Here is a 27,811-nt window from a genome sequence, read left to right on the forward strand (position 1 = left end):
AATGAAACCCACATTTATCATATTACATCAGATGAAAAAAATAAAAAACAAAATACGATCTATTTCATCGATACATGTCGATATTGATCACAGTCGATATTGATACCTTAATCCATGCCGGTCCTGCTGAAGGAAAAAAAAAAAAAAGGCAGATCATCCCAATTGCATTTCAAGAATATCATATTCAACAAGCAAAATACTGTTTACATTTAGACGTACTTAGAATGTAGAATCTTATTTTGATCGCCATTTATCGGTATGGGAATCCTAAAAGTTTTTTATATGGGGGGTGAAAATTTTTTAGAAATTCCTTACCAAAAAAGAAAATTTTTTAGAAATTAAATAGTGTCTTTAATACTCTATCATTTCAAGCCCGAAAGAGAGAGAGAGATAGGGTTCTGGTCCCGAGGGAGCTGCACGTCTGCAACAATGGTGGTGAAGCCGAGTAAGGGTGGAAGAAAAGGAGAGGTGGTTACTAGAGAGTACGGAAACTTCATCCTTAACTTATTAGAAACTTTGCATAAGACAAGGCATGGATTTCTGAAGCAGAGCCTTGGGAATCTTTTCTTTCTCTGATCAATTTCTTTTCTTGATCCAGATAGAGTCTCAGCTCCTTTACCTTCCTTTACAGGAAAATGATCTCTTCTTCAACCATTTTCAATTCTGCAAGAAGCACATGCACCTGCATCAATATCCTATTTGTTATTCTTCCCTCCTAAGGCAAGCAAATAATTCATGGGGTCGAAACAATTACCTGAAGTGGTAGCAACGATGAAAGTGATGGACGAGAAACAACATGTCCATGTAATGCACATTGAATAACCCGATTCAATTTCTGCTCGTCATCTAATTCTGCTTCGAGTACGGCAACCTGGAGATTGCAAAATTGCAAAATCAATTCCTGTTAGAGGTGAACTTCCAATTTTGGTCCATGTAGTTCAGAAGCTCCGTCCTTAACTTTTTTTTTTTTTTTCCTGAATTTTTTTAGATTAATTTTTTTTTTTTTTTTACCGATCCTAGCCATACCATGACCGATCCGAGAAAACGGTACGATTTTGGATCCTTGACCGATCCTGACCGCCGAGTTTTGATACCTTGGTTTCGATTCATTATCTTTTCTCTTTCTAACGATTTGTCTTTCTCGTGTTTTAATCAGAAATATTTGTTGAGGTATTGGTTACGGTTCTATTCTTTTCTTAGGGTTTGCAAATAGGGTTTTGGGGTGATGGAGTAGTGAGAGATCTGAGCCGAGAGTGGAACTTCATGTTTCTTTGGTTTCTTCGGGTCGATTCTGAAACTGCATTTTGAGGTGACGGAGTAGTGAGAGATTGAGAGAAGAAAAGAGGGAGAGATATGGACTGGCAGAGGTTGAGGATAGTTTTGATAACTTTGCCGATAATCTTCAGATTGCGTCGGATCATTTCAGATCGACTCTAACCACTTAGAATACATCTAACTGGTTAGAGTCGATCTGAAGATGATCCGAGGCGAGAGTGGTACTTCATGTTTATTTGGTTTCTTCAGGTCGATTCTCGAACTGCATTTTGAGGTGACGGAGTAGTGAGAGATTGAGAGAAGAAAAGAGGGAGAGATCTGGACTGGCAGAGGTTGAGGATTATCGGCAAAGTTATGAAAACTATCATGAATCACATTGATGCACGGATGGATTCCATGGATCACAATGTGAGTGCGAGGACCACCAAATACACGGATGCCCCTCCTTTGTCAAGGGATGACTTCAATGGGATTGAAGAAGCTGAAATTGATTAGCTACTCCAATTCTACGGCTTACTAATGGCTTGCTAATAGGAGGAACATGTGTGTCCGACTTGGGAAATTTATAGGGTTTCTTTTGACGATTATAGGGTTTTATAGGTTTTTTAGGTAGACTGGAGATTTATAGGAGGATTCGAGTGTAACTTGTGTTGTCTTTACTAATTTCTTTTAATGATTTAGGATTGTTAGGATTTTCATATAACTTGTGTTGTGTTTATTAATTTCTTGTGCTATGAGACACTGGTTATCCCTCTTATTAGGATTTTTTTTTTTATATTTATTTTTTATCTCTTTGCTAAATTCTTATAGTTATTAAGATTGATGGGCAAGAGAGAAAGAAGTAAAGAAAGAAATAAAAACAGGGGGAAAAGGAGAGGGATCTCATTGGTTTGCTCTCATGTTGATAATATTGATGTTCATCATTAAACCCTTGTTGCACACTTGAACTCATTAGCCCACGGCAATAGACTAATATATCAGTCAATATAAGGATTGTAGAAATTCTTTATTTGGCTTAATAAAAATGATATGGAGAGAGTACCATCCCATGTAACAATTCAAATTCCTGATTGTGAACTAAACCAATTCAAACTCCTGATCTGAATACGAATTCAAGTCCCACTTGATCTACTTTCAAGTTAGGCAGATAAGAGACTTTGTGTGAAGGTCTAACTAGAATTGAGCAAGCAATATTGTTTTTATTATTCTATTAATTTTTCTGCTGCCATGCATTATGAGGAAAACCTGAACCCAACCCCTCAGTTGAGCATAGGTTCTTACCAGCTGCCCTAGCCGGCAACTTCCTTTTCATTTATTTACTAAACTGAGAAACCATAAATTCTTTCACTGTTTCTGTCCATTTGGTTCTGGCAGTAGTATGTGCCATTGATTGTTTTTGAATTTGTTTTTATAGGTTGGATATTTCAGAATATAAATTTCTATAGTACTTTTGGGATTGTTGGAACCAGTTGAAGGTACTGATTTGTTTTTCAGTATGGCCTTTTTTTTTTCAGACTTTTAATGGTAGTCTAAATGGATGACTGCTCACTAAATAAGTATTGGGAAAGAGTACACTACCCGCTTGTGTTCCCCACGCTCAGACATATGGTATTAAGAACATATCAGATATATTTCTTCCCAACAAGACTGACCAAGTATGCATAATTACTGAAATGTCACTGATTCTATTAATTGAATCAATCATTATGAATTCAGGAAGTTCATGCAAAAAATCTCCTAATAGAAACCAACAAAACTAAGCCAAAAATACTTGTTGTCTGGCATGGATTTCACATTTTCTAGGGAAGCACCCATGTAGGCCCCCAAAAATCTTGACAGCGTCCAACAAAAATATTAGCCTCAGTTTAAGGTCTTGATGCTTCATTCTACGAAACCTTGGGGGGGGCTGGTTTCTCAAGGTTCTGCGTTATCTCCAGCTTTAAAGCATTTACAGACAATGGGGTGTCTCAAGATGGGTAAGTTGGAATCTTCTCTTTGGGACAGGGTTTAGAGATTGAGTTAGAAATTGTGCAAAACCTTACTAATTACTTCATGATGTATACTTACTGGGTCATGGGGATGAAAGAATAGTTTCTTTAGTTCCAAATATTTATTTTTTGTTTAGTTGAAATTGCTTATCAAGATGATCCCGAGAACCTAGGTATCTTTCTCCTTGTAATGCTAGAAATTCAATGTTACATTGAAGGTTGGGGCATTGGGGTGGGAAGTCTCTCATAGAAAGATCTTTTGATTTCTGATATGTACCAGAACAGATATCCTGGGTGATACCTCCTTTCTCATGTATGTTATATGTGCAAAGAGAATGGTGAGCGAGTTGAATGGTTGTTTTCTTTGGTTTTTCTGGTGATGTCCATATTTCATGTTTAATTGTGGTTTCTTGACTCAGTGGCTAAATTTTAATTACCTGAGTGGTTTCACTCAAAACATTATGTTTTCCAGTTGGTTGCAGATTGAAGACTTATTGACCAGTGCCCCCCTCTTAATAGGAACTCTTATCTTTATTTAAGTACTTTTAGTCTATCTGATCTTTGTTCTACAATCTATTCTCTTTTATTTGTTATGGATTTAGTGTAATTCAATAATTTGACAACTGTTTGTTTCTTCATTTCACTTGTTTAGAAGAAATTATCTTTCCTGTGAAGAATTGTTGTTTACTATCTTATTGTACCCCATCATTGAGAGAAAGGTTGGCTGTTGATAGGTTGATGTTGCAATTATTAAGGTTGGTCTTTGGGGGAGGTGATTTAGACTCAACAAACGTGGTGTGTGTATATATATATATCTTTTCCTTTGGATCAATTAGGTTGATGATTGTGAATTTCTTTCCCCTTCATAGAATATAATTTTTTAAACCTTTGTGAACACAACAGAAGAGTTTGTTGTTTTTCTCTAGACTATAGAAATTGCACAAGTTTGAATTCCATGGTCATGGAATTAGTGGTAAAACTTTACAGATCAAAGAGACTCTTGTTTGTGGCATATCTTCCTTGGGGATGGATCATACAAAAATTTTGAATACGGCTCATTTCTTTTCTAGAATTCTCATCCTTAGCAATTACTCTCATTATGCTTATTTACTGATGTCAGAACCTCATCTTAGTACTTTATTTGTGACACCTTAATGGTACATTGGTATGTCGTTGGGGTGGTACATTTCTGTGCATTTATCAGATGTCATGGTTCTAAGCCCACTTGAATTTTGTTTTGCTTTCATTTTTCTGACTCAACGATGGAACTGTTAGGATGGCAAGAAAACTTGATCCAAAATGGATAATCTGAGGCTAAAAAATAGAAGAGAAGAAAAGGGAAAGTGAGAAAGTACAAGAGTGTAGATTTTGGTGTTCAGTTGGCAAGTTTATTCATTTATTTATGATCAGATAGGACAGAGTTTGCTAGAAAACCTAACATTGTAGGCCCAACATCCATCCCACACATTGGTGTTAACTGGATCTTTAAATATGACAACCATTTTTAAACATTGTGGGGTCTTATAGATGAACAAACTTATGGAAACAGAGGGATTGACGTGATTATATCAGGAGAAAATCTAGATTTTAAAATTTTGAATGGGAAATTTGGTCAAACAACTTTTGGCCATGCTATAAAGTTATTATTTTAGAGAAGGTGCTACTTCTTCAGTAGACAAAACTTGTTGAAACTGTTCTCTCAGGAAAATTAACTCTCTTGCCCAATATCGACCCTAAGCTCAACTCTCTAGTTGAGAACTTTTGGCGATGTTTTTGACATTTTCGAGATCTATTTGTTTGATACATTCTTTTATCTTCTGCATTTAATTGGAAGTTGTGCAATAGTATCTCATCTTATGAAGTCAACTACTATGATATTTGTGTATATTTGGTTTGCTGGGAATGCACCTTTGAGATGTTGTATTTATGCTAGGGACTGCAGATGCGTGCACATTCATTGTTAGTTTTGTCATTTGAAAAAACAAGGACCGGAATTGTTCTTTGCATGGAGAAAGGCTTGGCTCAATCTGGGCTAGCCAGAGAAGACGTCAATTACATTGATGCACATGCTACATCTACCCCTACTAGTGACCTGAAAGAGTAACAAGCTCTAATTCGTTGTTTTGGCCAAAATCCCGAGGCAATATGAATGCAATAATTTATATATCTAATGATGTTCACTTGTCATCACCATATGCAGTGCTTGATGGGATTTTTTAATTTCTGGAGCTGCGATTGAACACTAGAAAATCCATGATTGGTCATCTATTAGGAGCAGCTGGTGCTGTAGAAGCTGTTGCAATAGTGCAGGTAACCAGTTTCTAGCTTTCGAATTTAAATAAATTTGGTGAAATCCTATAATTTTCAAATGATGCGGATCCGGATTCTAAGGACTAAAATCGGATCACTTAGGGCCCACAAGAATGACTAAAAAACTTAATGTAATAGTTGAGGGGTATTCTTGTAATTTTAGAAACAATTTTAAGAGCTTAAAAGAGAGGAAAATAAATAGTAGGGTCAAACTGAAATATAAAAGTAGAAGAGGAGGGGTAATGTGTAATTGCTAAAGTGAGGGGAAGGAATAATAGAACACAATTTCAGGACAGGGGCTTTCATGTAATAACAGGGAATAAACTCTTTTAAAACAAAAGAAAAAACCGGTTTCTTCTTCTTCTTATCGTGAGAACCAGAAACCAGCGGAAACTGAAGAATCGTCAGTTCGAGAGAACTTCTTCACCAGGCCTCGGTTTGGCCTGAAACTTCAAACGAAGGCAGCCAACCCCGTGGCCTCTTGATTCCGGCAGATAGATACCTCAAACAGCAAGCTTCAGTGAGGTAAAACAAGTTCTGAACTTCTCCAGGCGGCAAGCAAGAACCAGATCTGAATCTGAGATCGATTTCTCACAGCAGAACAAAGTTTTTTTTTTTAGGTGATGCTTTAGGGTTTGAATCGCCTATTTATAGCAAACTTACTCACGACCTCTGGTTCAGCAGCTTGGGAGAAAGGTCTTGTCAGTCTGCCTTCTTCAACAATAATACCACTCAGCAGGGTTGAATGGAGTTAAACTCAGGGATTCCAGCAAGGGAAGTACAGCAGAAACAGTAAAGAAAGAAGAGAATGAAAAGAGAAAGAAGAGAAGAAGGTCAGGGAAGGGAAGAAGATCAAAGGGGGATGGAGGGAGTTGCAGGCCTGTCGGCATCCATGGTCCAAAACCAAAAACCTTAATCAATTCATTCATCAAATCTAGCCACCGAGTTCATCCATTATATGACTAATAAAAAGAAAAAATCAAACAATTAATGGAAACTATTTGAAAATGGAAATTATTCTAAAATTAGAAGCTAGCTAATTTAAAAAGAAATTATTTCTAAAACAAAATAAAATCAAATAAGAAGAATTTTTTTTTTCCTAAGTCCATCGTGCAACTGCATCATCAAATATATTGATGAGGTGGAGTTTCATGCCTCTGTTTTATGAGTGGTTTTGATGACCTGTGTATAACTACAGTTGCATCTGGCCTTGGGAATAGTTACCAGTAACTCTTTATGTTCATGATTTTAGTGGATAGCTGCTTACATAAAGAATTTGTATAATCTCTTTTTGGAGAAGCAAGTGACTTGATCCATTATTTATGGTTTTGTAGAATAATATTATTATGTTCTTGTATATAATCACCAAGGCTGGGGATGTTGGTTTCTCTTGGTCATCAGGTGCGGCACAAAAATTCTAGCAGTTCTTGCATCATTTCTCATCTTTATGAAAATGAATCTATCTTCTGTTAGCAATGTAATTATCCATGACCACATTTTGGCTAGAAATTTTGAAGCACAACTCTGATAGTTGCTGGTTGTTTAAGGATAGATATTGTGGTTGATTGCTAACCCACCTTGAAGGATTCAGGCTTAATAGGGATAATACACTCCACTGAAGCTAAGGCTTTGGTCCTTTGTGAGGGATATGAGGGCCCTCTTTGGATTCAAGTTGAGGCATTGTTTGCTTAGATTTGGAAGTAGCTTTATTGCTAGATTTTTTGTTTATTGTTTTGGGGGGGTTTTTTTTTTTGGTGGGGTGGGGGGGGGGGGGGGGGTGAGGAGGGAAGGTGCTATGGCCCCTTGCAAGGCCCTTTGATGATTTTCCTTGGATGGAGGTGACTTCTCTGGCCTTTAGTTATTTATTTATCTGGGCTGGAGATTGATCTGTAATGGTGATCTGTTAATAGGGGCAACTTTTTTGTGAGAGACTTCTAACTAATAAATCTCAAAATTCTGAACAAGGAAGAAAATTCAATAGCCAGGGAGGAGGGTAGCTGGTATCCTTTTATTTTGGATTGCCTAAAATTTTCCCTTTTTGGGAAATTTTGTCTTTAAATTATTTAAGAGGTCTGGATAACCAGGTCTTTTATCTCAGGTCTTTTATATTTTTCCTGTCCAAATTTAGGAGTCTGTAATGGTCATTGCTGATATAAGGGGGGCAGTTATGTACAGTTTTCATAAGATTGTATGGTAAAATGTTGAGAATTTAGCAGCAATTGTGTTAGGCTATGTCAACCCATGGTGTTGAAGGTGGATTCATTAAAATTCTAGTTGGTCTTCTCAGGATCTCCTCAAATCAATGCTCTCCTTTACAACTTTTATGCTTTGGCTATAGAAATCAATCAGTTATAATCTGTTTAATTGACTTTGTATTTTCAATCATTCCTATTGTAGACACCATCATCCTTTACAGTTTACCTCAATCAATCCATGTAACTGCCATCAACAGATCCTTCAAATATCTCAAGAACCTACTAAAACCTTCCAAAATGCGAGTGGGTAAGAGTGTAATCCCACGAGCTCTCTTCCTTTCTCTCACTTTTTTTTTTTTTAATAGCTATCAACTTTATTGGAAAGAGAAGAAAAAAGAGGAGAGAGAATATACAAGGACCTGGAAGAACACAGATCTCTCAGACAAACCCGAGGGACTAAGGATCCCCTGAAACAACGAACTAGAGGCATACTACAGAAGCAAACAACCAGTTAGGCAAACACCTTGAAGCAAAGGATCACAGTCTCAAACACACCATTGAAGATGATTAGTTCCAGTTCCAAAGAACACGAGAGCTCCAACTAGGGATAAGGGAACATGTTAGAGGAAGTCTCTTCCCTTTTGAAGATCACATCCTCGCATTGGTTAAGAACATCAACCCAGATATCTTTCACAACAAGCGCTCTTCTATTCTTCTTCTTCCCTTTCCCTAAACCCTTGACACAAGGCTGCAAAATGAAACTGTGAGACCTTATCACAAACACACGATAAACCTCTTTTTGGCTTATTCTATGGGCATTAGGACTTTTATTTTGGGTTTATTATTGTAATGGGTCTCTTTTATAAGCCCAAAAGTTAGGATTTAAGGGGTTACATGGGATTATCTATCTGGATGATATTGTGTGGTTCCCACGTGCTGTTAAGTAAGTTAATTCAGTTTAGAAAGAGTTCTTTTTAGGTAAGTATTTTGTGTCTTACTGTTCAGGTCTGTTTTCTTTTAGTCAGCATCAGTTTTTTGATATGTTTCTATTCTGGAATAATTTCTATTTTCAGTTTTCTAGGAGGTTTAGGTTTAGGTTTAGATTGGGTCCATGTTGAGTTACTAATATGGGTTGTTTCTATTTTGTTGAAGGACTGCTCACTCTGGTTTTAGAAACTCAAGTTCTGGAAAGTTTCTATTTTCAGATTCCTTGGTTCTTAAGTTTAGGAATTTAGGAATGTTTCTAATTTTTGAGTTTGTGTTAAGAATAAAAAGTTGAGGGATTAGTTAATCTATAAATTAGTGGTCTGAAATGCTATATAATGGAATGATTTGATAATGGAATGAGTTGAGGTTTAGTTTTATTTTGAAATGGAGGTTGGTACCTCTCTCTCTTTATGACCTAAAGCAAGCTGACCTCACACAAAAGAGGATAGAAACTAGAACATATCAGACTAGGCATTGGATATCACATCTCTGCTACCCTATAATCAAGTTAGCATTCCTCACCTTTCCCTAATTTGATCTCTTTCCCAAACCGTATCCTCTCCCCTCTTTTTTTCTTCTAAAATTACTGTTCACAGCCCCATATCTTCTCTTTCTTCTTCTCTTATCCTCTCTGTTAAGCCTACAACAACATATCCTTCTTGATCTGGCATTACATGCCCAACCTAACAGCATGTCTTTTAGGAAGCTCCAAAACATCTACCCAACCAACTGAGACGCAATTACTGGCTATGTTTTATGAGATGAGATGATTTACCTTTGTGGATTCTTTTCCAACATACGATTCCCCTGGTAGCCCTTCCACACCCTCCAAACAATGACATAATTTGTGCTCCCCTCTTCTTGATTGTGTTTGTTCCTCCAACATTTTGAAGTAACTAATGCTACCCCACCCGTCAAGGCCCTCTTTGGTATCATTTTCCTTTTTGATTTTTACCTATTTAACAAAAATCATTAATGAAAACCATTTTTATTAAAACTTAAAAATGGTTCCGTAACTACTTGAGAAAAATGGTTTTTTGTGAGAAATAGTTTGGTATCTTATGTGCAAAATGGTTTTTTGAAGAAATAGGTGAAGAGATGTTCCCTTCACCCATCTTCCTTATAACTTTCTTTCTCCACTTTGGACTGAATGAAGAGGGGGCAAGAGGCTTGGATTTCTAATTACAAAGCAAATTACTACTTTATCTCTCCATATTGGGACTTTAAGCACATGCGCATTAAAGTTCAGCGCAAAGATAACTGAAAATCAATTTGGGCCAAAAGATATAAATGACTCTTGATCTCTTTTTTGTTTTTGTGTTTTATCAATTTTTTTTTTTTAAATTGAAACAAGCTCCATAAATGATACCAAAAGCAACCAAAACTGTCTTAATAAAAAAGAAAAATGATACCAAAGAGGGCCTTATCCACTCCTCTAAAACTATTCTCCATGATTCAACAAAAATTGCTTAAAAACAAAACTATCAAAACTTGAACTGTTACTACCAGTTAATCGTCTCAACAATTGCTACCATGTCCATATTTTCACTGTGGATCCGCCCTCTGTTTCATACCATCTTTTCTGTTTACTTTTAAACTCTTAAGTCGTGCGTTATTTTGATATTATTCTTTGAAATGTTCAAAATAGTTCCAGTTTCAATCTTATCTATACTTACGAGTTGAATTAGGAATGTGTATCTGCAATTTGATTCCTTGATCACAAGTAATTCCTATTCTTATTTACCATTCTCCATGTCTTCACAATCCTCAGACTAATATCCTATCAACCATGTATTTGAGTCCCTAGCCTTCCCAGCTACTGCAGTCAAATGATTCTTTCCTTCCCTTTCCCAGGTCTGTAATATTTGGGTTGTGCTTGATCTCTGCATTGGCTTGGTGCCACCAATTGGACCTGACAACCATGAATCTGAACCTGAGTTGTCTCTAGAAGCACATGTATTCTATAGTTACAAAAACCATGATGAACCACTAATACTATATTTTCACAACAATAGAATGATATCTCTCGACTGCCACCGATATAAACTATATAGAGCCCTGGTTGACAAGAATATCCCTCTTAAACCTAAACACCAAAACTTTACTTTTCTGTCATACTTCCTTTTTAAGTAAATTTATTAACCCCGGAAACCTGGAAAACCCGTCTAACCCTTTCCTTATGAGGTTCTTTGTAGACCAGATGAGTATTCAAAGTTTGAGGCACTAGGTTCTGAGATTGCTCATAAGAAGGCTATGACTGTGGACACTTACCAGCTGAGTAAGTGGGATGATTCCTTTCTGCTGACACTAGTCTCACGTGTATAATGAAATGGAGAAGCTGTTGATTATATGTTTTCTGATTGCTCCTTTGCAACAAGAGTTTGGTTTCCCCTTCTTGGTGGTTAGGATGGATTGTGTGTTCCCGCAAAGATGTAGAGGAGCTGATGTGGTCTAGGCAATTACTGCCCCTTTTAGGGCAGGGGGGATTTTTATAGAAGGTTTTGGCAGACCCATTATACAGAAGTGTGTTACTGGTTATTTAGAAGGTGTTGAATCATTGATGTAGTCCTATTCAGGAGAGGAAGGGGGAGATGTGGACCCCACCTCCCAGAGGTATGGTGAAAGTAGATTTTGATGGCTGCTCTATTTATGATCCTGGCCCATCAGGTGTAGGGGGAGTAATCAGATTTGGAACAATCAAGAGAATATCTTGATGGAGGGAAATTCAACTTAGATAATAGCTTGGATGTCTTCTAGGTAGGCGGGTTCTTGGAGATTTGCACATGTGATCAGATAAATCAGTTTTTTTTCCTTCATGAGTCAATGCTTCCCTCTGTTGGAACCCAAGTGCACCAAATGACTTGGCTAACCTTTTTTGGGATACCTTTTCCTTGAATCGGTTTCTATTTTTTCTCCATCTATTTTGACCCTTGTCCTTTTTCTAGAAGTATTATATGCTTCTGCTAAATAACAGTTGTTACAACAACAACAATCATAACCTTATCCCAACTAAATGGGGTTGGCTACATGGATCCGACATAGAAATAAGAATATAAAGAAGCAAAAAAAAAAAAAAAAAAAAAAGGAGAGTCAAGGACGCATCACAGAAACATTCTCTATAAGGTCTCGGCAACACGGGTCCTTGTCCTCCACAAAAATCTATTCGTGGTCATACTAAAATCGAGCCCTACCATATGCATATCTTTTCTTATCACTTGTTTATTAAAAAACAGTTGTAGTTTATTAGAAAAGAAAAATTAATGCCTTTATTACTGCTACCAAAAGTTCTTGCATCAACAGCCTTAGTTGTCACAACGTGAAGGCAAACCAAGGCGGTGGAGGGTTTTTTAAGCGCTTAGGCGAAAAGGTGACCAAGTGTTATTTTTTATTTTCCTATTTTCTAACATTATTTAGTAAGCTACATATACCTTGTATCATAAAAAATCAAGATTAAGCAACATCAAGTCATTAAAAATCAACATTTAGCCATATTAAATCATAAAAAATTAACATTAAGTCATATTAAGTTATAAAAAAATCAAAATTTGGAGAAATGCTCTTGTTCTACAATAAGTTTGACTGGTCAAATGATTTTATTTTTACATGAGACTTTTTGTATTAGTTATAATATAAAATCAGCTTTCCAACAAGTCTAAGATTACTTAAATCTAAGTTGTAATGACAAAGTTATGCTCCGGTCAAACTTATTTTTAAGTGCACGAATGCTGTTAAAATTGAATTAATGAAAAATAATTTTATAGATATCAAAACAAAAGATTATTTTTTCGGACATTTTACCGGACTTTTAGTTTTTAGCAATGTTTTAACATGATAGAATTTATAAAATTTTCATAATTGAGAAAAATCCCAGCATTTAAAAGTTGAAAATCGCCCCTATAATCTTACCCCAAAAAAAAAAAAAAATCGCCCCTATAACCAAAATCCAGTTTTTGTTCTTGGACTGGGGGGGGGTTGACTTTTTATCCTTTTGGAATTTGATTTTTAAACTATTTTTATCGGATTCAAATAGGGGGTATTTGCTTTTGTTAAGTTTGCCTCGAATTCTTGACCTGTTTTGAAGTTTGACCCGATCCGACATATTTTGGTGGTGACCCAAATGGGAAGTTTTCTGAGATCTGTGATGGAAGCAGAGGGGTTGAGCTGTGACTTGGAGTCTATATAATGTACTGTTGTCATGTTGAGAAAGTCATTATATTTTGGGGGTTTTCGAGTTAGGGTTTCAGGGCGAGTTTTCTCGTCGCTGCTTGGGTGTAATCTCTCTTTTGTATAGTGAAACATCTTCTTCGCCCGAGGACGTAGCACACCACCCTAGTGTGTGAACTCCGTTAAATCTCTGTGTTGTGCAGATCTATTATCTGTTTATTTTCTTATTTTCTTGGTGTTTGATCTAACAGTTTATTTATGAATAAAATCTTAAGTAAATGAAATAACAAATGATATTTGGTATAAATAAGTGCCAAAACACAAGGCCGCATGTAGTGCAACAAGGCGACTGTCGCCTAGGCCTCAGGAAAACCGCAAGGACACCTAGGCGATGCCTTTACAACTATGGCAACAGCCAACTCTAAAGGGGGTATTTTTAACTAATCACTTTTCACAAATAGGGGGTCACTGGGAACCAGAAGGTGGTTGGTTCTGGTCCAGTTTTAGTGGCTAGTCTCTTTCCTTTTGCTTGTCTTCCTTGTGTGTGGGGATGGAACTAACCATGCCCCCGATTCCAAAGGAACTGGGTTCCCTTGAGCAACCAGCTAATTGAGTTTGATGGAAGTCTCTTTTGACAAACCAGGATATGTTACTAGTAACTGCAATAAAAGAGAGATGAGAGAAGAGAGAGAAATTTAGGGAGAGCAAGAGAAGGGATTGTCAAGAATAACATGCATAGTCTGGTTCTTGTATCAGGTATGACCGCAGGTAGAGGCCCTATTGAAGAGCAAGGATCCATGTAGCCGACCCCATTTAGCTGAGATTCTCCCATCTTGCTGGGCTGTCCTCTTATCTTTTACTTTCGTCTTTCATTTTTCATCTTGCATTCTTCATCTTTCTTTTGTCTTTTCAATTTTCATTTATCATCTCATTCCTTATCCCTATTTTTTCATCCCTTCACCCTCCTTTTCTGTTTAGATCTCAGTTTCTTACTTACTTTGTTTGGTCTGGATCCATGTAGCCGACCCCATTAAGTTGGGATAAGGCTGAGTTTGTTGTCGCTGTAAACACTAGTCTACTAGGAAAGAGTAAAACCAAAGATAAGCATAACAACTAATCATGATAGGGACAAACCCCCCCCCCCAATTGTGAAACATGTTTTAACATCACTAATGGGCAGTCAGTGTTCTAAAGTCAGTGGGAGGTTTGAGAAGAAGGAATCTTCTATATAATTGCGCATGGCAGCATTTACTGGAAAGCCTTTAAATATGTCCATACACTGGATGCATGGTGCACTGCACTGGTCATGAATGGCCATACAAGTACAGACTGCCATCTGTTAGGATATTTTTGTCCCCAACACTGTACGAATGCAAGATATTTTTACGAATATACAGTTGAATCTCTGTATTAAAGGTAAGGTTAGGACAGTCCAGTAGTTGCTGATCCCCACTGAATTCGTAGGACTTTGTGCAAACTGCTAGAAATTGGGGATTATTAATTATACACTATGAAGTGGAGTCTGATCTTACAATATCTGTATTTGAGATGAACATGGGGGAGTCCTAATTGTACACACTATTTGAATGGATTCAAGGGGAATATCTGTTTATGTACTTATGAAGCAAGAGGGTGAGGGAGAGGGCCCAAGGGTGGAGTGAAAGCAAAAGGGTCTTTGAACATTTATGGATTCAATAATCAACTACCATTTAATGAGTTGTAATTTTGGTGAGAATTTGTTACTATTATTGAATCTTCTTTATGGCACTGGGTCATTCCGTAGGGCATTTTGGATTTTTTCTGAAGCCTGTTAGGTTTTTTGTAATCAAAAGGGTAAAGCTTCTGTTCAGGAGGGTGGTTCTCCCATGGGAGATAATTTGATATGGGAGGGTGACAGTCAAGGTTATTTCAGAATAGCTTCTGCGTAATGCAGTAGGTGCTACATAGATAATTGTTAGAGTCATTCTATGACAGTAACTTCAGATATTCTTGGAGATCTTCTGAACACTTTTATGAGGAACTGGTCTGTAGGGGTCAAGTCCATCTTCTCCACCTCTGAATTTGCTCCCTCACTTGGTTAGGAAACGTGGAACCCATAGGTATGGGTTTTTCTTTCTAATGCCATATATGTTTTCTCAGTCCCTACAGCAATCATAAGACTACATACACCAAGAGTCTAGCCCCTGTCAAAGGCCTTTTATGATGTAGTCCATGATGTAAGGCTAGATCACATAGGACCTAACCCAAACATGATCTGAAAATCTGGGTTGAAATAGGAGAAGTTTGAGAACTCACACACCGGGGCTCGGATGAGCCTGAAATTTGGGACGAAAGTGGCCAATAATATCCTCAAACTATTCCCACCAAATTTGGTTTGAACCCACCAAATAGGCACGGAACCAATCATCATCACAGATACCACAGATAGGAGAAAATAGGGTTTAGGATCAGACTTGGGAGAAAACTGCGGCTAGCTGATGGCGTCCCAGATGGGGTTGAAACCTTGATCGAAGGAGCCTCCTAGGATGCTCTTCAAACCCTCCAAAGGCCCTTGGAAGATGGCAGCTGGATTGGAAGATCTAGCCAAGGTCGATCACTTCACAAAACCCTGATAGAAAGCTGATTTTGATTGTTCTTTTGGTTGATGTTCAAATTGGTTTGGTTGATGGTCTTCAGGTCTTCAAGTCTTCAAATAACTTGTAACAACTGTCAATCACTCAATAAACAAAGCTGAAACAGAAAATAAGAAAGGGAAGAGGGTAAGAGGGTAAGAGATTGTAGGGGAATGGCTATCTCAGCCTGGGTCTCTCACCCTCAACTCCCTCGGTTGATAAACAAACCTATCTCAGGGCTAGGAGTAAGCAATTTTCACGATTAAACTTCATTATTCTTGTTTAAAGCATTAAAATCAATTCTAGCCTCTTATATAGGCTCTGAAACTTATTACAAAGAAGAAACTTCTAAATTAGGCAACTTTTGGAAAATAGAAAAAGAAAAACTTAAAAACTTCTTCCTAAACCAAATTACTTGATAACCAAACACACATAAATGGAAACTAATATTAGTCTATTATCTTCTAACAATGGAAACTAACTTGCCATCCAAGACAAACCCAAAAAGGAAACAAATCCTAGGAATTAAACTTCCGAGATTGATGGGCAGATCTGCTTCTTATGGAGACTTCTTCTTTTCAAATTGCTGGGACAGATTGTAGGTTTCTTCTAGAAGGACATATGAGGCACCAGCACTGTTCACGCGAATAGTAATCATGAACAGTATTTTCTGTTCACTCTTCCTTCTCATGCTTTGATCTACTCAGTCCAAGCTATCAGAGACTTACGGTGGAGTATTTCTCATTGGTCATGGAGTCGTTCACTTGGGTTAGCAATCATTCTGCCTCGGCTCTGAATATCTAGAGGCCAATGCTTTACCTGATTTCTCTCATCCTAGTGTCCTAGTCTTAGTTGTTGGCTATTGTTTAGCCCAATATGATTAATTCAAGGCTCTTTTATTTATGCCTACTTGTTGGGCTGGTGCTTCTTTTCTCTTCTATAGATGTGCTTTTCTGGGCTCTTCATCCATTGATTTTCTCATGATCTTTGGTTTTTTCGTGATAAACTATGTTATTTAACAAAATTAAAACAAAAAATAAAATTAACTTCACTAATATTCCTCTCTGAGGCTTGTGAAGCTCAAGAAAACTCACCCACTGATCCCTTTGCTGGTCCAGCTCGTATGGTGATCCCTGTCTCAATGGTTCCCATTGGTGGCACCCTGTCACAATTTCATTTGGGACCATTGACTGTAGAATATGGATCTACACAAACAAATGTTTGTTCTCCTATGGTGGTGAACCTGCCTCTCCCAATGAACCAACCCCCATCAGATAGTGACATTGCTTTAACCCCCTTCCAAAACCTTACAGCTGATGAGATCTTACTGTTGCAGCAACTTCTCTCCATGGACCCAAAACCTGGCATTCTCCCTTACCCTTCGATGAATTTACTAAACACTCCACTTCGACCTAGCCCTATTGGAGGTGATATCCCTTTCGTCGACTTGACTGGTGCAAACCCCAATGCCTCAACAACGATCCATGCCCCAGGTTTGGCTCCGGTTCCGATTGATGCCACCCGCACCTCAATACCACAGACCTTCCACCCTACTGAAGACACCAACCCTGCTGCCATAAACCCAAGCAAAAATAATCCCATGTATGATGCAGTTGCACGATGGACTTAGGAAAAAAAAATATATCTTTGATTTGGTTTTCTTTTGTTTTAGAAACAATTTCCTTTGAATTTAGCTAACTTCTAATTTTAAAATAGTTTCCTTTTCAGTAGTTGCCATTAATTGTTTGATTTTACCTTTATATTGGATATGTAAACGATGGAGAAGTTTAGTTTTGAGATTTTTGAAGTTTGAAGAATATAAATTTTGATATGAAACCATGGTTGTCGTGAATTATTCTCCCCTCTCCTGACTCTCTTTTCTTTTCTCTCTATCATTCTGCTTCTTTATTTCTTCTTCCTTATTTCTCCATATCCATTATTTTCTGGTTAGTTTCCCTACCCTGTTTCTGGCGACCGTTGCTGTCTCCTTGAAGCTGATTGATCTCGCTCATGCATGGGTTTGTTGGACTGAGACTTAGGGCGTGAGAACCTCTCTCCTAGGCGGCCTGAACCCTAGAGTTTCAGCCTCAAAGGTCTTTCCAATGGTGGGGAACAAGACCTGCAATTAAGCTGAACCCAAACCTGCCGCCTGATCTAAGTTGCAGGTGCAATTGAACCCCTTTGTGTGTTGTTTTTGTGACACCTGCCTGTTGGATTCAAGAGAGCACTCGGTGCTCAGCCTACGCCTGAAGTTTCATGGCCAGTCGACAAGATTTGAAGGAGTTCTCTGCATCAAAGCCTTGCTGGTCTACTGCCCTAGCCTGGTGTTCCATTGAGAAGAAGAAGAAAGGTTCTCCTATGGGTTTTAAATAAACAATTGCTGTTATTACAGATAAGCCCTCTAACTTTAAGTTCTTTATTAATACACCCCCTCTTTACTAGTTTGCACAATTACCCTTCATTCTTGGGTTTTATTTCTGTTTAACCCCACTATTATTTTTATTTCTAGAATTGATCATTCTCTTTGGGAATAATTCCTGATAAGTCCTTAGTCAATTATTTCATTCTATAAAGCTCCTCAATCTTATCAGAAATTACAATATTGCCCCTGGTTTGTCTAGAGTGAACTATTTGGTTATTTAGTGGGCCCTAAGCGAACCGATTTCAGTCCTTGGAATCCGGTTCCGCATCAATGTGCCAATTCACCAAGGCCAAAAATGTAACAATCCAGTATGTTTTTAACCCACCTCCACCACAAAACCCTACTCCCATCACTGCCTTCAACACTTTTTGGGAGGGATCATCTCGAGCTAGGCCTTATAAAAGGCCACGGTTGGACACCATGGAATAGCCCCTTGTTGAAAGTGTGTGTGACCTGGTTCTGGAAGCAATGACACAAATTGAGGACCCAAACCGATTTATGACCCAGCTACTTGATCGGCTTAAGGAGTGGGATGGTTTCACTGGTCATGCTCACACCCAGATTGAGGAAGACAATAGTGAAAGGTGATATTAATCAAGACCGGGTAATCTTTATTCACTGTTTTCATCCAAATTCTATTTATCTTTCATGCTTTTTCTGTGTTCTATTGAGCTTGGTTTTATCTTGGTTTGATCTTCATTCACGTTACATGTGTAGAGAGTTTATTCCAAGGTACTTGTAGTGCATATCTTTTGATTTCATTTGTTTTTTTGAAATTCCTGTCTTAAGGCGCCCATCCTAAATCCCTTGTATATAAACCACCTGCAACAACACACTCACCCGCTTAAGGATCTTATTGTTTTAGCTTTCTTGGTTTTTCTACGCACTGTTCGTATATGTTAAGCTATGTACCCCTACTGAAGATTTCCTACTGATACCGTTTTGAGTGAGACAACATTTTCATTCCCCGTGTCACACCCTTGAACTAGTGGCAGAGGCATCATGAAGATTCTATTTTGGAATGAGGACTACATACCAAAACCACAAGAATGTGTCTCAATAAACACATTTCTGATACCTTGACTGACTGTCTCTTCCTATGTGAAACAAAAATTTCTGACCATGCCAATTTCAATCCACTAAAGCACTCAAGCCACTTTGTCTTAGACATTTTTACCAATAGTTTTGGCTCAGCGGGAAGAAAAGGTGGGATCTAGCTGCTTATCAAAAAGCATGTGAAATTCTCCATTTTACATATCAACCAATAGAGCATTTCAGTTCAATTCGAGCCCTCCATAGATCTCCCTTTATCCTGGACCCTTGTCTGTATTTATGCTCCACCACAACCCGCATGTAGATTAGAATTTTAGCATGAACTTGACCTTTTCCTGCAAATGCTTTCTTCACCTACCCTTCTTCTTGGTGATTTTAATGAAGTTCTTTCACAAGAACACAAGTTTGGAGGAAAACCCTTTAAACACTCACCATCATCCTTGAAACTTGAAGAGGTGATTTCCAAGTACAGCTTCCAAAGTATCCCACTGAAGGGGAACCCATACACCTGGTCCAACAGACAGCACCCACCGAATCTGATCAAAGAAACCTTAACAGAGCCTATGCCAATAACCTGTGGATTTCCCTGTGCCCAATGGTCACCCTCACCAAGAAACCATCCTTGGGATCAGACCATAACCCCATTCTCTTAAACACTGCTCAAGCGGCCTCATCTTGTAGAAAGTTGTTTCATTACCACCATGCTTGAAGACATCACCTGGAATTCATGTCCTTCTGTTCAAGCAAACGTCTCTCTCTCGACTCCAATGACAATATCATGACTAAACTTGCCTCTCTAAATCGATCCCTCTCACTTTGGAACTGAAATGTCTTTGGTCGCATTGAGCACATTAAGAGCAACCTGACCTCTCAACATCTTGTCTCTGAGAACAATCATTGCACTCTTAATCTCAGTGACATTGAAAGTAAATTCTCATGGATTGTGGATGCTGAGGAGAAATTTTGGTGCCAGAAGTCTAGACATGACTTCATTCTTTTAGGTGACCGCAACACAAAATTCTTTCACACTATAGCCAAGGTCAACCAATACAAAAGACAAATCAATTTCATTCTAGATCTAAATGGGAACAAAATCGAGGATCCTTGTGGGATGGCTGCGACCTTTGCGGCCTTTCCTAAAGAACTAGTCACAACCTAACCCTTTGGATCCTCACTTTGTAGAGTGTCTTTTCCCCCATTAGATGAGTTGGATGTGACTTCCCTCATTGCTCCACCATCCTTGGAGGACATTAAGACTGCAGTCTTCTCCATTGGCCCTTTCAAGGCCCCAGGAAATGACGAATTCCAAGCTATATTTTTCCAAAAGTTCTGGGGCCAACTCCATGTTGACATCTCTTCCTTTGTCCAAAATTTCTTCCAATCAGGATCCCTCCCCCCCAAATGTCAATCACACTCTGCTCTGCATGATTCCAAAAAAGGATAATGCCCTGGAGGTCACTGATTTTTGACCCATCAGTCTTTGTAATGTCACATACAAATTTGTGGCAAAAATCATGGCCTCTCGTTGAAAGCCAATTCTTTGGAAAATTATTTCCCCATACCAGGCTGCTTGTCCTTGGGCGACAAATCACTGATAATATTGTCATTGTCCAGGAAATCTTTCACTTCCTCAAAAGGAAAAAAGGTAGGTCAGGATTTGTTGCCATTAAATTGGACATGTCTAAGGCATATGATAAAATAGAATGGGGTTTCCTTACAACCATTTTTCACTTTATGGGTTTTGGTAAAATGTAGACCAAGCTTGTTCACCACTTGGTAAGTACTTCTTCATTTTCCTTGAAATTAAATTGTTCAGCTCTCAATTTTTCTCAAACCATCAAGGGGGATCCGATAGGGGTGCCCCTTAAGCCCTTTTCTGTTTATAATAGTGATGGAAGGGCTCTCAAGACTCTTGACAATGTATAGAGAGCTAAACATGTTTAAAGGTATCAATATTACTAGATCCGCCCCTGAGGTGTCACACTTATTCTTTGCGGATGATACCTTTATTTTATGTCGGGCCACTAAAGAAGACCTTACCACAATAAATGCATTCTTGACCTATTTTTTGATCTCTCCGGGCTAACAATTAACTTTGACAAAAATGGCCTTCTATTTAGCTCCAATTTGGATGATCGTACAAAAATTCCCTTTGTAAGATAATCGGTATTCGGGAAATGGGACCCGATTCACAATATTTGGGTACATGTATTGTCCATTCTAGAAATAAATCTAGGATTTTCACCAATGTTGTAAAGAGAGTAAAAAATAAGCTTGGTTTGTGGAAATCAAAATCATTGTCTTTTTCTGGTCGAGGTATACTTCTTCAATCTTCCCTAGCCTCTATACCATCTTATCTCATGTCATGTTTTACATTTCCTAAAAATGTCTGCAAATCTTTAGACTCAATTCTATTACATTTTTGGAATGGTGATGGTGAAAACAAAAGGAAAACCCATCTTATTGGATGGAACAAGATCTGTCGACCAAAAAATGATGGTGGCCTTGGATTCAGAGATGCTGAAACTTAAAATAAGGCACTGCTACTTAAACTTGGTTGGTGGCTCCTCTCCAACATGAACAACCTTTGGGCGAAAATCCTTAAATGTAAGTACTTTGCTAAGAGATCCATCTTTCACCCCAAAACTTTAAAAGCTAGGGGATCTCCATGTTGGAATAGCATCACCATAATTCTCCCAATACTGAAAACAATGGTTGTTCGAAAGATTGGGAATGGAGCTACCACCTCTTTCTGATTCGACCCATGGGTCCACTCACAAAACAAAACAAAATTGAATTGCATGAAACTTGTATTACCAGCAATGCATCCAACCTTCCTAACATCCCCATACGTTCTGTCTTTCTGGACAATACTTGGAATTTGGATCTGTTAAATACTATGCTTCCTGCCAACCTTACCACTATAATTGCTCAAACCCCATTATCTCGTCTACTTGACAAGAGGTGGTGGTCTCCTCTCGAAGGATGGTTCCTTCTCAACTAAGTTAGCAGCAACATTTCTTAAAACTGGATCACTAACTAGCTTCAATGGCTGCTCAAACAGGTGTTGTTGCTCTTCTCCTTGCTCTCGATGATGGCGATTCTTTTGGAGAATCAATATCCACCCGAAGTTTAAGTTATTTTTCTGGAGAATGATCAACAAAGGACTCCCGACAAAGGATATTTTGTCAAAATGGGTGGATATTGACCCTCTTTGTTCCTTTTGCCTCTCTCAGAGAGAATCTACTTTTCATATTTTGTTTGAATGTGAGCTAGCAAAAAAGATCTGGACATCAGGGACCCTAGGCTTCAAACCGTTTCGTCTTCCATGCAACTCCACTAACGAGTTAATCTCTTTTTGCTTCTCATCAGGTTTTATCCCCAAAAAAGATCTGAAATGGTTTTTTTCTGCACTAATAATAACATGTTACTTTATTTGGAGTTACAGAAATAAAACCTTGTTCTCCACCCATAAACACGATGTCACAGGAATCTCTAAGGAAATCGAATTTTGGATTGCGAACGGTACCACAATAAATTCAAAAGCCCAGGTGGTATCAATTCCAACCCTTTTGTCAGCTACTCTATCAAGCCCATCAACTTTACAATACACATCAAATGTTCTTATCATCACAAGTATCAATGATGAAAAATCAAAGCTGTCTACATGGGCTTTTATATTTGTATCTCAAAACACCGATATCTTATGGGAAGCAAATTATGTGTTGACAGGAAAAAGTGGTGAGGCGGAGGCTCTCGGACTCCATCAAGGAGCGAGAATAAACAATTGGGTCGTGGATCAAGTATGGAGTGATGCGATGGAGATTGATCTCCTTTTTGCAAAGCAATTTCAAGAACTTTTGGAGTTATGGCCTACTATTCTAGTTATGCTATGCCATGAAATAGAGATTCACCCCAAGTACCCTACATTTTGTAATATAACGGGACACTCGTCTCTAGTTGAACTTAAGTATCTAGCGTATGAAACTATAACTACTTGATCACCTATAGTTAGATATGATCCAGTATGTAACCTAATTTCTAAGAACTAATGCTTGCTTTTCTTTTGCTTATCAAAAAAAAAAAAAAAGTTAAATTTAATGACCAAATATGGAATAATTTGAAGTTGATGGTATAGTCACATGGGTAATGATTATGGGCATTTCTTTTTTTAGTATGAAAATTTTACTTTCCCTTGCAACCAGATGGAGCCTAAACAATTCCAAGATTAGGATTCAATCTCGTTAAATAATAGGGTTGTCCAACTCTAAATTTTTGGACTCCTTAACATTGGTTCTAGGAACTTAAAATACTATTTTTTTGTTTTTTTGTTTTTTTGTTTTTTTGTCTTTTTGGGGTGAAGAGTGGAATATATATGTTAAAAAGGAAATATCATTCCCCTCCCCTGAATTATGGTGAAATATCAAGTTTCTCCTACACTTTTTGAAAATATCATTCCCCTCCCCACAAATTCAAAGGTTCTTTCTATCGTCCTTCACTGTTATTGACTGTTAAGTCATCAAATAAAAAATTTTATCACCCAAATTAACCCCACACATCCTTAACAATTTCCCTTTTTTCAAGTCTTTTTCAGTATTCCCTCAACGAATGGCGCTAATAGGTTAATAAGGCTTCTAAGGGACTTGCTTCTCTGGTTCGAGGATCTCTTCGATGTACTGGAACTTTTTCGAATTGGCGAGTTGACGAACAATGATCTCATAGACACGGGGATTGCAGCGGAATTGGTAGACTTCGCAAGAATTTTTTTAACAACTTGATGAGTTTTTTGAAGTTCCATACCTTGACGACATGTTGAAGGAGAATTTTGTTGAGAATAGATGAAGATGGAGATAGGCTAGCAATGGCAGGTGAAGTACAGAAGCTCCGATAGAGAAGGTGAGTGAAAGATGACATTTTGCTTGATGAGGAGTCTTTAACCTCCTGAAACTTCTCCCCCTGCAGTGCCTCCTGTTGCAACCATTTTTGCTTCTTCACGTTCGGATCTCTACCTATGTGAGGGCTCCCTCTTCTAGGGTACAACCCCTTTCTGTGCGGAGCACTGCCATGTCATGGGGAGGGGATGCGGTGAGAGAAGACCATTCGCATCATGGAGTAACAATACTTTATGATACATTTTATTTTATTTTTTTTTCCATTTTACTTGATGATTTGACAAATGTGGAGTTATATTAATATTTAATTAATAAACGACTAGTGTGCTTGGGTGAGAGTGGGAGGGGCGGATAGCCGATGGGGGATGTCGGTGGGATGCACCATAAGAGAATGAGGGGGTATAACCTTGGTGGGTTTGATCATACTAGCACTAATGCACTTGATCCCATTAGACCTCTGCAGTTAATTGTGTTTGAGCGAGAGTAGTACTAAGATGGATGACTTGGGAAGTCCTCACATTGCACCTTTTTTTGTTTTTGACCATTTTCTGTGCAGAGCACCGCAGTGTCATGGTGTGGGGATGCGGTGGGAGAAACCCATTCGTGCCATGGAGTAACAATATTTTATGATATATTTTATTTTTTTCCATTTTATTTGATGATTTTACAAAGGTAAAATTATAATAATATTTAATTAATAGGCGACTAGCGTGCTTGGGCGAGAGTGGAAGGAGGGGATGGCCAATGGGGGATGTCGGCATGATGCACCATAAGAGAATGAGGGGCATAACCTTGGCAAATGCGTTCATACCAGCACAACTAGAAGAACTTAAGCCTAAATCCACTATGCCACTAAATCTCCATGAACCTCTTATCGTCACATGCATGAAAATAGAAAAATAAAAACCATGAGACTTCATTGGTTCATGTTGGAAGATTTTGAAAGGAATTGATACATTGAGGTTCATGAAACTTCTTGCATCAACAATATTATACTTTAGGCTCCAGTTGAAGAATCATCCAACATAGAATATAGTCAATATTATTTGCATTGGAAAAATTACATCCCCCTCCCCTATAGTTTGTTGAAATTACATGTGGATCCAAGGGTTTGAAGGAATTACGCCCCCTCCCCTGGCTATGACGATGTTAGTATGTTAGTTTTAAATCTGAAAAGACAATATTACCCTTTAATGAAAAAATAACTTAATCTTGAACGACCATTATACCCTTATGTTGTCTTATACCCAAACACTCAAATCCCTTTCGTGAAACCCTAAACCAGGCCTAAACCAGGGAGAAGAGCTAAGATGTTAGTCAGAGAAATCACTTGCAGGTGGTGGTGCCGCCACAATTGCTCATCTCCCCTACCACCTTCAAACTCAATGTTGCATACCATAACAATCTTGGTCCGAATAAAAAATGAGGAAATTGTGATAACCATGAGAGAGCACTAGCAGTCGGCAAAGTGAATAGCTCGTTCTCCTTCTTCTCATCTTCCGCCTGATTCTAGTCGTTATTTTGAAATCGCTTGGTTCACCGCTTGATATTCCCCCCTCTCCAAAAGAACCCGATACTGAGACCTGAACCTAGAAATCACTTGCATCGACATCAGCTTTCCCCTCAAATTTCCCTTCTTCTTCTTTCTTCTTCTTCTCCTCCTCTACTTCTACCTCATATTCTTCATCATCATATGCAGGTGCTCCACCTTCACCCTCCGATTCACCCTCCAAACCGGTCCTAGGACTCAAATCCTTCCTCAGCAGCCTCTCTCTCTCCTCTCCATCTCCTTCCTCATCATCACTCGCTTCCCCCCTTCGCATCGCCTCCTCTGGGTCGCTCTCATAATCAACTTCTTCCTCACATTCGACCGCCATCTACTCTTCATTTAACCTAAACCAGAAATCTCAAATCCAATCCAACAGAACAACACCCTCAAAATACGAATTTTATACCAAAAAAAAAAAAAACTCACAACTTCTTAACAATTTCACTAAAAAGAAACTCTAAATTTCTTGATTCAGAACAAATGGAAGCCAACCTGGAAAGATTGAAAACCAAATTTAAAGACCTAAGTTTTAATGTCTATATTTTGCATATAAATGCACATGAAGCAGATAGACGATGCTTCCATAGCAATTTCATCATATAAAATTGCTAATTGTAGTGGCCATATGGTTAAATTATCCAATCCATAGACCCTTGTATAAACAATCCCTATAGACAAGCAATACAGGGGAGGGGTCCATCAAGGCCACCGTCGGAGAAACTGCTGAAACCCTTGGCCCATCCAGCCAAGGCCCTTAAGCTGCAATCAACATTGGCGTAGGGAAGAGAAGCCATTGAAGTTAATGTTGAACTAGGCGGAGGCTGAAAACCAGAGGTTGAAGACGATAAGGGAGGTTGGCTTCCTTTTTTTGTTTTAGTCGAAGGGCACATAGGTAATTTCACCTATAAAGAAGGGCATTTTGGGTATTAAATGTTAGTGATATTAGGTGATGTCATCAATTAACAGTCTCATTTGACATGCACTAAAGGATTGGACTTAATTGTAAGAATTTTATAAAATTCAGGGGGGGCGTAATTTCCGTCAAATCCTTGGATCTATGTGTAATTTCGATAAACTACAGAGAGGCAATTTGATTGATGATTTTAAATTTGTACCCATTATGATTTAAATTACTAGATTAACCTTATCAAATGCTGAATTTCCAACGCGAAAGGAAAACAAAATAAGAAGGTACTCATATAGTTACGATATGGGGAAAATGGTCGTTTCGTAGTATACTCGCATCATCTCATTCTCACTTTAGTGCTGCTGCCTGCACGTCGACATCGAAGGGTCATTTCAATATCCTTGGGAGTTGGGGCAACCAATTTACGTAAATACCCTCTGTCGTAAATGTATAAGAAAGATCTAATCGGTCTGAATCAGTCACATCGTACCAGTATCGGCCCTGTCCAGTCATGATCGATTGATTATAGTCCATGGTTTCAAATATCGACCTGGGATCGGTCGTATTGACCAAATCGGATCAATATCAGCTGAGACCGAACCCCAATCCAATACCAATCTGAATCGATTATCCAGATCATTTCAAGGGTAAAATAGTAAAAAAATAAATAAATAAAAAGCAAGGGAAAAATAGATCGATACCCTAAATCCTTGTTATAGTCAGATTTTGGCATGTTTAAGCCCATTTATTCAGGAAAGACTCATCTATTGCACACAAGAGGCCGTAGTCAAATCCATCGTCTTAGAGCACCTCGAAGTGTGTGTTCGTGTGTTAGATTTCATGACAAAATGCTTCAGGGCATTGGATTGAAGCTGCCGCCTCTTGTGCATAGTAGAGGAGTCGGATCCCAATTATAATTCCCATTTAAAGCCTTATCATATCCCGATTAATCCAATTACCCTTGACCCGATTATGGACTAGTAATTGATCAACCGAATAGAAATATGTCAATGTTTTAACTTACGAGGCTTAATTACCTAAATAGACAAAAACAATACAAAACCTTAAATTGGTGGGACCGATTAAACCCGACTGAAGCCGACCGATTTGGACTTAAGTTTTGCGTCAGCTGGAAATATATTTTGGTTAATTTATCTATGGATTTTTTTTATTTTTTTATTTTTTTACCAAAGATAAATTTATTAAATTATAAAATCAAAAATTTTTTTTGGTAAAGAATTGTAAAGTCAAATTCAACCCCATAAATTCACAATGTAAAGAATCAAATTCTTAACCATCTAAAAATCATGATCAAGATTGATTTATTGATTCCAAGTCTTGTAGTCATTATCCTTCGTAAGAAAGCATTACATCAAATGATGGAATCAATTTCAACAAAAAATAAAAAACACATTTCTCACCAAAAGTTCAGTCTAATAATACCACTCACTAGTGAA

The 27,811-nt window shown here is 38.1% G+C and overlaps 1 protein-coding gene across 33 annotated transcripts; it reads left to right on the forward strand.

The window, feature by feature from the left end:
* The first annotated feature begins 227 nt into the window (after positions 1-227).
* LOC122060076 lies at positions 228-24,100 on the forward strand. Of its 33 annotated transcripts, none has more exons than XR_006134228.1 (6): positions 239-482; positions 599-910; positions 5,206-5,573; positions 6,908-6,974; positions 22,071-22,352; positions 22,455-23,134. XR_006134228.1 is itself a non-coding variant. In XM_042623245.1 (5 exons), exons 2-5 carry the CDS (start codon positions 736-738, stop codon positions 22,160-22,162), a joined length of 309 nt encoding a protein of 102 aa, XP_042479179.1. In that variant the 5' UTR covers positions 228-482; positions 599-735; the 3' UTR covers positions 22,163-23,134. The 33 variants fall into 33 exon arrangements, 4 of the variants coding, with proteins under 4 accessions (XP_042479179.1, XP_042479176.1, XP_042479178.1 ...); XR_006134225.1 differs by having other exon boundaries at positions 240-482; positions 22,071-22,557; positions 22,739-23,134; XM_042623245.1 differs by having other exon boundaries at positions 228-482; positions 599-804; positions 5,493-5,573; positions 22,071-23,134.
* The last annotated feature ends 3,711 nt before the right edge of the window (positions 24,101-27,811 follow it).

This window comes from Macadamia integrifolia, chromosome 13 (genome assembly GCF_013358625.1).
Source record: "Macadamia integrifolia cultivar HAES 741 chromosome 13, SCU_Mint_v3, whole genome shotgun sequence".
Lineage (NCBI taxonomy): Eukaryota > Viridiplantae > Streptophyta > Magnoliopsida > Proteales > Proteaceae > Macadamia > Macadamia integrifolia.

What these genes read in the sequence shown, in the direction of transcription:
- LOC122060076 (XM_042623242.1), top strand. Translation starts at nt 736, where the DNA reads ATGGGGTCGAAACAATTACCTGAAGTGGTAGCAACGATGAAAGTGATG. An exon ending in AAGCTGTTGCAATAGTGCAG is followed by an intron (nt 5,574 to 6,907) that starts GTAACCAGTTTC and finishes ATGGTTTTGTAG; the next exon opens with AATAATATTATTATGTTCTT. An exon ending in TGGTTTCTCTTGGTCATCAG is followed by an intron (nt 6,975 to 22,738) that starts GTGCGGCACAAA and finishes ATGTGTTGACAG; the next exon opens with GAAAAAGTGGTGAGGCGGAG.